Genomic DNA, 12,807 nt, shown 5'->3' on the forward strand with positions numbered 1-12,807 from the left:
AGGAAGAAGAGCTAAGAAAAGCTATGGAGATAGTAAAAAAAAAAAAAAAAATCAATGATAGGTATTTAAGAACAGAGAAATTTGTTTATTGGCAGTACAAAGAGAAGAGGAGATAGGAAAATATTACAGGGCTGATAGAGGGGAAAATCTGCTGAACATCTGAGGGGATTAAATTAAGGGCACATGTAGAGGACCTGGAATCAGGGAGGAGAGTAACTTGTTCACCAGAAACTGAAAGAAAAGGTAATGAGGAATGATGTCAAGAAAATATGAAATGAGGAGAGAGAACAATTTCAGTGAACAACATCGAAGACATCTATATATAAAGACAAATATAGATAACTTGAATGTCAATATAAAGATTGCATAATACATTTATTTAAATTTATTAAGTTTAGGTTATTTGACCCACCCAGAAGAATTACATTGGATGATCTGACAAAACTTGCCAAGATATCATCATCAAGCCATTATGAATAATGAATGAAATATGGAAAACAAAAAACAAATTTCAGAACTTATTTAATTTAAATACCTTGATTTTGGGGAAAAAAAAAAGGGGGGGGAGAAGGAGAGATGATGACAGAAATTGAATCTAATAATAAGTGTAAGCCAATAAACCTTTTTATTTCTAGCAAAATTTCAGAACATGATGCTTAAAAGCCAGTCTAAAATAACCAGACAAGAAAGGAGAAAGTACTATGTGCCAAGCTCTATACTAAGTTCTGGAAAGAAAAAAGGCTAAATATAGTCTCTGTGCTCAAGAGCATATGTTATAATGGGAGAAAATGAGAAATAAATATATACAAAAGATATAAAGAGTTAATGGAAGCTAAGTAATCTCGAAGGGAAGCTATCATAGTTAGGAAGTAATAGCAGCAAGCAGGAAAGGCCTCTTACAAAAGGTGGTACTTTAGCTAAGCCTTGACCGAAGTTAAGGAAGCCAGTAGCCATGATTGCATGCATGGGCAAAAGCCAGAACAAAAGCAGTTACAGGAGACCCAGTGCTATACGCAAGAGACTGAAAGAAGGTCATTATAGTTAGGTCATAAAAGTAGATGAATGGAAATTAAGGGCAAAGAACTGGAAAGTTAGGAAGAAGACATAAGACAGGGAGTTGCTTGAACTCACTAAGCAGGGGCATATTATGGTCAGATCTACACAAATCATTTTTTGCAGCTGAGTGGATAATGAACTGGTATTAGGAAGGATTTGAGGTAGATACCAATTAGATGGTTGCCAAAATAATCTAGGTGAGAGGAGACAAGGCCTGAACTAAAATCATGACTATTTAATATTTGTATGGGAAGAAAGGAATACACAAGAGAAACAGATTTGATAATGAACTGATTATTAGGTAGATTAAGAGAAATCAAGGATGATAATCTAGGTAACTGGAAGGATGATGCTTTGAAGTAGAGGAAAATATGAAAGGAAAAGTTTTTTGGGCATAATATAATTCTGTTTTAGAAAGGTTGAATTTAAGATGTTTATAAAATATCCATTCAAGATGCACGAATATGTATTACATACTGAGATCTGGAAATCACCTCTATAGAAATGATAAGTAAACCCATGGGAGCTGAAAAGCTCCCCAAATGAGAAAGAATAGAACAAATAAGAGAAGAAGGCATGGAAAGAGTGATTGCTAAAGTTATAAGTGGTTATAAACATATAACTGAAGACTATCTGTATTGCTGTATAGTCTGAATTGGAAGAAGAAATTCTGACAACAGTAAACTCACAGACCCTTAAAAATATTTAAATAGCCAAATCCAATGGTAGATTAAAGTGCCAGCAAGATCAGTTCACAAATCCAGTCTAGAAAGTAGAAAACAATATCCCAATGCTTGGTTGCACACAAAGGCAAATTTTATATTGATTTGACTAGGCTCTCATTATTCTTATTTCTTAATCCCTTTATCCCAATCTAGTTGAGGCAAGTAAAATTATAACACATACAGTGATTGTAGAAACTTCCTCTTCCTCCATTATTTCTTCTTGTGGAATGTCATCATTGACAGGAGAGCTACTCTGAAAAACATCCATCTCTTCACTTGATTCATTTTCTTTACTAGAAGCTTGTTTGGAGCGTCCAGTGCGACTAGAGTAAAAAATATAAGAAATTAAATTAATCCACTATGCTATAATCATCAAACATCATTAGAGAAAAAAACACCTTCAAATATCACATAGCTTTTCATTTCTCATTTTTATCAGTGATTCTTTAAATGGGACTGAATATATTGTTCTACTATTCTGAATCCAAAACTTTGGTATTTTAATCCAGAATAAAGACTGATCCAGATACAAAAATATGCCAAATAGTACTAAAATTTATGCTTTATAACCACTGAAGTAATATTTGTTCTCTCACCTACTGATGGTGACTTTATGTCAACGCCACATTTCAAGGACAAAAACTTATGTGGGAGCAACAATGGTAAGTCAGAAATAGCAGAGCAATTTGTAAGTCAAAAATTAGTTCAAGTACCACTACTTTACTTTGGCTATGAGTCACTTCAGCAGTCTGAGCTTCAGCATTCTCATGTATAAAACAGAACTCGCTCTAAATCAGTTATGTTACAATCCTACACACACATCTTACAGGAATGTTTAAGAAACTATTGAAATAATTAAAATGCTATAAATATATAAATCTGCTTAAGTTTAGTATGATCTGAGACAGTGTCTTAAGTTTAATAATTCTATTATCAATTATTGACAAGGTCAAATAGTCCCAGGTTTTTTTTTGGATAAAATGTTCTTGGAAACTGCATTTTAAGGAGAACATAATAAAGAGAAATAAATAAACATACAGATGTTTGTGTTCATCTGTGTGAATACATGTGGTGTTACCAGTGGAAAACATCAAATAAGTAGAGTTGAAGAATGTGTGTGTGTGTGTGTGTGTGTGTGTGTGTGTGTGTATGATAGCATTACTTTAATAGCACACTGAAATGTGGGAATTATCTATCTTTTCATAATTTCAGATGCTGTTAACTCAAGAACAAGCATTCAAACTCTCAAAAGAACATGTTTCCCACAATATGTTTTTTGTCCAATGTAAACTACTTCAAAATATATACTGCTTAATTAACAGTGAAATCAAAATAACTGAAAATCAATTATTTTTTTTTCAAAGATAGGTGGGTTAATAGAGATGAACAACACTGCCAATAATGACATATAATTTACATTTAAGTTAGAACCTGGCACTGAAGATTCAAAAGAGTCTAGTGGTTCTTTTCAACAATGAAGTGGTTCAGGCCAATTACAAAACGTGTGATATAAGACCCATCTGCACCCATAAAGAGGCCTGTGGGGACTGAATGTGGATCACAACAGAGTATTTTAATTTTTTTGTTGTTGTTTGCTCACTTTTATTTTTTCCTTCTCATTTTTTTTCCTTTTTGATCTGATTTTTCTTGTGCACCATCATAAATATGGAAATATATATACAAGAATTGCATATGTTTAACATATAGTAGATTGTTTTATTGTCTAGGGGAATAGTGGAGGAATGGGGGTAAGGAGGGAGAAAAATTTGAAAGACAAGGTTTTGCGAGAGTGAATGTTGAAAACTATCTTTGCATGTATTTTGAAAATAAAAAGCTATTATTTTAAAAGAAAGTCTAACAGAGTCGGTTGCAGGATCACCTCCTGTGAATGTTTCTTAAGTAAGTAAAGACATTTCCTTGGTTTGGAATAATGTGTAATCAATCCTATTCAATAACAGAAAGGAAAAAAGACTGTATAGCCTCTAAAAATTCCTAATTTTCTGATTCTCACAAATTAATCCTCACTTTAATATGTAAATTTTAACATTAAGGATTCTTTATTTAGAAATTACTAGTTTTCCATTCTTTAAGCTTCCACATAAAATCACTAAAAAGAATACCCACCTGTATGGCTTTCCTTCCCCCCACGGGAAAGAGGGGTTGGCTGGCAAAAAGAAGAATGAGGGAAGCATGCAAATCTGAATAAGACTGCTTGTGGTTTTTGTTCCTCCCTGGTATCTAGCAGAAATAGGTATTTGATCCAACCATGAATACAATAGCATGTCTGCAAAGATTCTTTAAATTGAAGTGTTATAACTATCTAAAATATAATTTATGCTACATACACATAAAAGTATTAATGAATTTCACTAAGTAAGATGCTTAAATCATTTTATCCTGAATCTCATTTATATTTTTCAGAAAAAAAAAAATTGTGAAGGAAAGTAAAATTTTTAGCAAAAATGATACTGAAAACTAAAACTTATTTCTGAAAGTTGATCCAGCAGTACTATTATGTAAAACTTTTTATGATCAGATAAATATGTACCTATGGGTATGTATGTATATATGTATGTGTGTGTATGTGTTATATGTGCACATTTGTGATTTGGAAAACAAATATAAGCCAGATGAATCATTAGGAAAATATTCATGAGAAAATGAATATTTTTATACTAATCTAAAAAAGAGCAATGCTATTTTCCAATAATACTATTTCCTCTCTAATTATGTTCCCAAAGATCAATCTCAAGAATAGGTAAGAGGTGTGTTTTTTTTGTTTTGTTTTGTTTTTTTTTAAAGAGGGAGGAGGAAACAGGAGTTCAAAGAAGAATAGCAAGAAAAGAGAAAGAGATTTAAATCCAAAGTGCTGTGATCATTCCCCTCACAAAGTTTTCTTACATAGTTACCACAGTGTCTCCATGTGTAGTGTAGATGAAGCATTTGGCATGCATTTATAAAGATTTGTTTTCAAGCTCAATAAATGTTAAAGTGATGCCAGTGAGCTAAAACAGGCTCTTGGCGGCCCAGTTAAAGATTGACAAAATTCTATTTTGCCAAGGATAATGGGGCTGATTAATATGTGTGGATTTAAATAGAGCACTGGATATACTATCATGAAATTCTATAGTTATTTTAAATTTGTTTGCAATTTAATATTATTGCATTTACAACTTACACATTTTTTTTTGGTTGTGATGGTGATGGCGTTTTTGGTGGTCTTCCTCGTCTTTTCTGTGGTGTGGACTGTGTGGATTCAACTGCACTACTTTCAGAAGACTCTGTTCTGCTTTGGGGAAGACCCAAATTTTGATAGCATCAAATTATGATTTATGATATCATAACTAAAACACAAGCAGTCAACAGTTACAGATACCCACCTCTGTTGTGCTCTTCTAGATGTTCTATGTTGTCTGCCCTTTTGTTTCTGTTCCATGTTTTCACTCTGCCTCTCTTCTTCTTCTTCCTCCTCTGCTGCTGGGGGTCCAGGTTTTTTTCTGCCTCCTCTCTTAGATGTTTTAATTGCTGGCTCTTCTTTTGGAGTGCCACTACCAACTGCTTTAGGGGGTCGCCCTCTTCTGCCCTTTTTAGGAGGACTATTCTGTTCATCCTCATTTTCTAAGAGATCTTCTTTGAGCCTCTTCTCTTCTGGCCACTGCTGTTCATCAGAATCAGACATAGCTGTACCTCTTTTCCTTCCTCGCTGACTCCCCTTTGGTTTCTGTTCCTGAACCAATTTGGTTAAGTCATCCATACCTAATTTCTCTTCTGGATCTGTAACAGGTGTCTTCTTTCGACTCCTGGGCTTCTCAAGTTCAGACTGAAAATCACAATCAGATTATTGCTTTCATTAAAAGAATTATGAATACAGTGAAAAATACAGTAGGTAAAAATTATAATTACCAATATTTGGTACACCTAAATAAATATACCTCAGAACAACAGTAATTATTACAATATAAAAGCAGAGGGGGTGAAATTTTACAAAAGCAAAAAAAGGAATTTCTGAATTAAATAACTCAATCATTCTTATATGCAAATTGGTTCTTTTGGGAGAGGATAGAGAACAGAATGAGAGAATAGGAGCATGAACCAGTAATTATGTCACTACAGAGAATTCTGGTTAGTAATAATCTTCCATTTGTGCAGATGTGCAGCTCTTCTATAACTCATGGTCTTAGAGAGTTGTCAGAGGCACTAAGTGGTTGAGTCACTTGCCCACAGTAATATAGTTATATCCCACATAAGATTTGAGATTGGGTCTTTTAGATTTTTAAGACCAATCCACTAGCCACTGTACCAGAGGGCTTCTGTTTAATCGGTTCTAATGAATTATTCCAGCAATATGCAATGAACCTGTTGTTCTAGACAAGAAAGACAGTAACTTTACAAATGTATCAAGGCAGAAGTAAATTCTACATAAGCATTATTATTATTATTATTATTAATCTGTAACTATTTCAAAGGGATTCTTTTCATTTTGTAAATGAGAAATGCAAAGGTATAAGTACTAGTAAATTAATTTAAAGCTGATCAAAATATTTTTGGATGAAAAAAGTACTTTTCTTTCACCCAAATAATATTCCTTTCAACTACAAGCAATGAAAATTAATAGAATTTCACAGTTAAATTACAATGCTATTTATTTGGACTTTATAGCACTGACCAGCAGATGGAAACTAAAAAGACTTTCTTAAGATGTTAAGTCACTAAACAATTTACTGTTTTAAGAAGTCTTTTCTTAATTACAGATTGACAATAATACTTAATTAAGGTCCACGAAGAAAGCACACCAAAAAATTTGTAACTGCTCTACAGTTGCATTACCTCCACGATTACTATCAGCACAGCATTAAGAGAATGGAAGAATAGCTGGCATCACATATACTGTAGAAGGGATTGGAAAGTGAAGAGAGCACATAAAACCACCAAAGCTCACCATTTCTTAGGAGTCCATGTTTGACCAATTATTCTTTTTATACTCTTTGCAATGATAAAAAGAAAATATGGTGTAAATCTGAGGCAGAAAAAACACATAATTGAACTGCCCTCCTGAGACTTTGGGTTAATTTGAATTACAAATACTTCTTAAATCAAGTTAAAAATTAATTTAATGAGCCTGGTTTGCAAACAAAAGTCAACTTTTCTTAATGTGCCTAGTATCCTTAAAATAACACAACTTAACTATTAAGCTCTTTTGGGGGGGACATGTTAAAGACACTGAATTACAAAAAAGTCCTATGGTTATGTACCTACACTATACTAAATTCATTCTTAAATATGCAAAGAGTTGAAAAGTTTTCATGCAAAGAATTGTTCTCATTGCTCCAAAAGACAAAATTACAAAAAGTAAAAGCAAAAGAAAGCAATTTCTCACTCTCTATGAAGAAGAAAAATATCTTGATAATTAAGCAATCAAGCAATGGGATGATTTGACTGCATCATGAAGCAGGGAACTCATCACACTAGAATAATTTAAGCAGAGATTAGACAATGATCATCCATGGATATTGTAGAAGCGATTTCTGTTAGGTGGAAGTTATGAACAGATAACTTCTTAAAATGTCCACCAACCCAAAGATTCTATGATTTTTATGGGCTGGGACTATAGGATTACTTTCTTATTTCAATTTATCATGTGGAAATAAAATTTCTTTTAAGTAAATAAAAAATTATAAGCATCATTTAAATAGAAAAGGGGGAAGTAAACCAGTCAATAGGATACTACAGAAATATAGCAAAAAGTTTAAAAGAGGGATGATAAGAAAGGCAATATGAGCAAAATAGTTAACTAGAAAAACCAATTTCAATTTACAAAGTGAAATAAGTAAAATATTTAGGAAAAAATTACACAAAACAATTATTTTAACATGAAACTTGGGTGACACCAGACAAGGCCAACAATAATTTATTTTGTCCTTTGAAGCACTATTATTCACATTATTTATAGTAGCTTAAAAAAAAAAATCTCATCCTAATGGGGAAGTAAAAAGCTCAAAAATCATTTCTCAAAGTCTCTAATATTTTTTGCTAGATTATAGCATTACATAGGATTTGCATAATGTTTTTATTCAATTAAATAAGTCAGGTTATAGATGATGGAAATAACTTTATAAACTATGTTGTAAAGTATGTATTTAGGAGTTTAGAACAACTTCAAAAACTGCAAAACTGGAAATAATCTCAGTTTGGGATGAAAAATTTATGACTAGTTATATCTTATTAATAATATTAATAAATAATAATTAATAATTAAGCAGCATATCTTAAGGCTATGACTAAATTCCCCATAGGATATAATGAATAAAAACATAATTACTAATTCAATGGAGATTTTTTAAAAAATTGATTTCCTCACTGAAAACTATGATCTGGGAGACCCAGAAGTAGCAAATAAAAATGATAATTATGTGAAAATAGAAGTTCACAAAAATAACAACTAAACCCATTATATTATCTTTTTATTTGCATAGTGTAACATGCCACCATACTATAACTGTACAAGTTTCCTTTTTCTTTCTTTAAAAAAAAAAAAGTGAATGGTAAGTATAGATGTCCTTTGCTCACCTAACAGCTGCTATTGGAATTCCTGTTTTGTGATCATGGTAAACATGTAATTGATTCACAAAACAAGTCATTTGCTTTGGGAGAACAAAGAAGCTAGTAATGCCAATTAGTTTTAAATGAGGTTGAAAGATCAAACTGAGTATTGTTGTCATGATATATGCATGATTATGCTAAGGTCATATTAAATGTTACTTCAAGTGTTCTAAAATACTTAACAGATTTACTTTTCTTTCTTTCTTTTTTTTTTTTTTTGAGGCTGGGGTTAAGTGACTTGCCCAGGGTCACACAACTAGGAAGTGTTAAGTGTCTGAGATCAGATTTGAACTCTGGTCCTCCTGAATTCAAGGCTAGTGCTCTATCCACTGCCCCACCTAGCTACCCCCAGATTTATTTTTAAATGCTATTTTCAAATTGTTTCTATTATATATATATTCACACACAAAAATCAAAACTACTGAAATTTAAAAGTTTAAGAATTATGACTTTCTAAGAAATCTGTATAGTTCTACTACATAGGAAACATGTCATGTTTGTGAAGTTGCTAATTAAAATTATCAAGGTTCTTATCTTAACCTTTTGACATCAGATTACTTTTTGCATCAAACTATCCAAGAATGTATTACTTGGACAACTTTTTAAGTGCAAAATACTATTGATAATGTTATAAAGTAATATGTTACCTAAAGGGAGTAAAATTTATTCATTGGAGTAACAAATAAAAGGTAAATACTTTTAATATTATTGTAGGATTTCTATATATCCTTATCTTAAAAACAAAACTTGAAAATTAAAATTTATAAAAGTCAAGAAATTTATAGAAACTTTTTTTTGGTGGTAGCCCCAAACTGGAAACTAGGGGAGAGAGAGAGAAAAATGCACAGTGGTGCCTTCCTATTTGGGAAATGGGTAAACAAAATTGTAGTTTATGTATATAATGGAATTATAATTTCAGAAGATAAAAATGTTTTTGAAACAATGAAGATTATAGTGAACAAAATTAGGATAAAAATATGACAACAAAAAATGACAACTTCAGAGAAAAATAACTTTTAAAGGCCTTCCAACTCTGATTCTTATAATTCTGCAATGATAAAATATGAGCCCAAAAGAATGAAGATGCAATATGCTACTCACCACATGACTATGAAGCAATAAACTCAAAAACCAGAAAGATAAAAGTTGGAAATTTGTTTTGCTGAATTATATAAACTGAGGTATTTGCTTTGAGTTTGTTTTATTAATATTTGCTCAGTCAGAGAGAGGAGCGTGGTGGGAGGAATTAATTTTAAAACATTTTTACTTGAAATATGAAAATGAAAAAACAAATCTTCAAAGAAGAGTGGAGCAAAAGAAAGAAAAAAAATTAATTGATTTATTCTAGCTTTATGAAGTTGAAAATTACTATTACAGCATCAGTTTCACAATGTAATTATTATCAGGCAAACCCAACATCTCACTCTTACAAGATCAGAGTCGTCTCTCTTGTCACTTTTTTTTCCTGGCATGGGTGAAGACATTGAGAAATCTTCGTTTTCACTATGATCCATTTCAGAACTGTCAAGCCTTTTAAAATAAATATTTATTATTATTTATAATTATCACATTTATCATTGTATATACATATATGTATTTATATTACACACACAGTCTCTCTTTCCCTCTCAAAAACCTGCATAAAAGGGCTTTATAGGATGAAACTATACATCCTTTGTAAGATTCTCATTTTTTTCAGAATCTGTATAATTTTTTCACAATTCATTGAAAGCAGCTGCAGTACTGTTTTTCAGAGTTTAAATTCTAAGGTCAATTAATAATTTTAAAGAAATTAAGATTTTATATATATAAATTTATATCAATATAAAGAGTAGATGGGGGAAAAAATGAGGGCTTGTCATGTCTCTCCAAACAGCAAGAAGTAGCAAGAAGTTCAATTTTATTTACTGAGCATCTATCATCTAGCACATGCAAAAAGCTATGGTGATGTAAAAGAAAAATAAGACAATCCTCCCCCCAAGAGACAATAAAACATTTGGAGATGATGGTCTCAAAGATCTTTTCCAGATTTAGATCTATGATTCTATGACCACAAAACTGATATATGTGAAACAAAGTCTTATATGACTTAATATCCACAACTGATACACATGAAACAAAGTTTTATATAAGTTAATATCCACTAGGTGATATAAACTTCAAGGAGAGGAACAAACATGGTCTGTTGGGAAAATAATGAGATCAACTTACACATGCGTTAGGGGACACTGTATTAGGATATAAGAAAAATAAAATTGGAGTGAGAATATTAAGCAGAGAATCTTAACCCATGGGTGGAGGTGGTTCATAAACTTGGATCCAAGATACAAAATAAAACTAAGAATCTATTTTATAAGAAGTCTTGAGTATCATCAGGAACGCGAGGAATTTGGATTTTACTAAAGATAATGACAGTCACTTTAAGGTATAATATAATGAAAACTATGTTTTAGGAATACTGATTTATTGCTGATATAGAAAATGGATTAAAAAAGAAACAAGTCAAGACAGAAGGTTATTTCAGTAATGTAGGTCCCAATATAAGGGTCTGAAACTTAAGTGGTAGTAGAAGAAATTTACCGAAGAAAGAGATATTACAAAGGGGACTGGCTTTGAAAGAGTCAAGAGGGAGAAGTCAACAATGTTTCTGAAAGAAAATTTTGTCTCTCTAAATAACTAGAAAATGTCGCCACTGACAAAGTGGAAATCAAGAAAGTAAGTCATTTGAAACATAGTCTAAAATACTAAACTGAAGATGTCTAAGAGAATATGTTCAGTTGACAGTCCAAAGATAGGTGATAATGTAGGGAATTTCAGTGTCAAAACAATAATTACTGATGCTCTTGGGCAGGTTTAGACATCATCACAAATGTCAGCAAGAGGCAGTGTGGCCTAGCAGAATGAGTGTCAGATGTGGAATCAGAAAGATGTAGGTTGAGGTCCTGCCTCTGATAAATATGATCATGGGAAAGTCATTAAGTTCCCCAAAACATATGAGAGTATACATTTCAAATATGCTATTCATCTCCATAGGAAGAAGTTTTGACAACAGGATTCCCTATACAGTAAAAATCACAGCTCTGAACTATCACTTCTTATTTCTGTTTTTTTGGATTAGCCAGAAATATGACCCTCACCCCTATAGTATATATCTCAAGATTACTGAAAAAGATAGATATCATTTCTCCCTTCTTTTATTTCAAGAGTATCTTATCAGAGATAAGATTCTTTTATTTCAAGAGTACTATCAGCTGTTCAATTCCTGAAACTGGAAGCAACTAATGCCTCTGTGATGTTCCATTGTAGTCAAGTAATATAAATCCAGCAAAATGGGTCTCTGAACATCTACTAAAATTACTGAAGAGTTTTCAAAATTTAATTAGCTTCACACTAAAAAAAAAGGGACTCAAGATGTGACTTTATTGGTACAGGAAACTTCCAGGAGTGGAATATCCCAGGTTCGCACACATCTTATCTTCTTGCTCTTACAGAATTTCCTAGAAAAGAAGTCCCAGACTCCCATGGTGTCCCAATTAGATTGAAAGGTAATTGGGGAGTTAACAAAGTAAATAAAAACACAAGATAGATAATGAGGATTTTTGGTTTTCTAAGTAACAGGAAGCCTGCAGAAATCTATTTTTATCTGAGCTTGACACCACAAGTCACATAGAAAGTACAGGTTAGAGAAGGGACTTGCTGAAAGGAAGGAAACAAGCATTTCTATAGCACTTGTTCTGCCTGGAATTGTGCCAAACACTTTGCACATATCTCATGTGATCCTCATAACCATCATGGGATATAGACATTATTATTATTATTATTAATTTACAGAGGAGGAAAATGAAGCAGATAGGAGTCAAGTAACTTGATCTGAGTCACATAATTCACAAGGATATGAACTCAAGTCTGCCTTCCTGGATCCTACCAACTCTATATCTACTATATCACATTCTTAAAATTAGGTTATCATCATATCATTATAGGAAAGTTCTTTCAACATTTGCAATGAGGAAAGGAGTGTACTCATCAGTCCTTAAGAATGAGCATTTCATATGACCTCTATAAATCTTGAAGTTGGAGAAGGGATGACAGCCTATTTTAGAATACAAATAATGACACTTATACACAAAATATTTCTGGTAGAAGTTCTTTTTAAGTTAACTAACTTTATGATCTCCATAATCATCACTAAATGTGAACTATCTCATACATACCTTCCTTTAATTCTTCCTGGAGAACTTGGATTTGAGCTGCTACTTGCATTGCTCACAGTCTCCATCCTTGAAGATTTAGATTGAGATTGCTTGCCTGCTGATGAAAGAGGCTTATTAACAGCTCCAAGAACATTGGCTGTTTTAGGCTGAAATAAAAAAAATACAAGCTTGATCATCCAATTAAAAACAAATTACATGCTAAATAATCTGGA

The 12,807-nt window shown here is 32.2% G+C and overlaps 1 protein-coding gene across 3 annotated transcripts in view; it reads right to left on the reverse strand.

Annotated features, from left to right (window-relative positions):
- Nucleotides 1–12,807, reverse strand: part of PDS5B (PDS5 cohesin associated factor B) — a 209,402-nt gene that overhangs the window by 4,655 nt on the left and 191,940 nt on the right. For 2 of the 3 annotated variants that reach the window (XM_074303509.1, XM_074303507.1), the window contains 5 exons: nt 12,596–12,741; nt 9,812–9,911; nt 5,162–5,601; nt 4,960–5,067; nt 1,963–2,104 (listed from right to left, as the gene is read on the reverse strand). In XM_074303509.1, coding sequence (XP_074159610.1) covers nt 1,963–2,104; nt 4,960–5,067; nt 5,162–5,601; nt 9,812–9,911; nt 12,596–12,741 — 936 coding nt within the window. The remainder of the gene's footprint in view (nt 1–1,962; nt 2,105–4,959; nt 5,068–5,161; nt 5,602–9,811; nt 9,912–12,595; nt 12,742–12,807) is intronic. The other variant, XM_074303508.1, reaches the window with a different exon arrangement.

The sequence above is a fragment of the Sminthopsis crassicaudata genome, chromosome 3, assembly GCF_048593235.1.
Source record: "Sminthopsis crassicaudata isolate SCR6 chromosome 3, ASM4859323v1, whole genome shotgun sequence".
Lineage (NCBI taxonomy): Eukaryota > Metazoa > Chordata > Mammalia > Dasyuromorphia > Dasyuridae > Sminthopsis > Sminthopsis crassicaudata.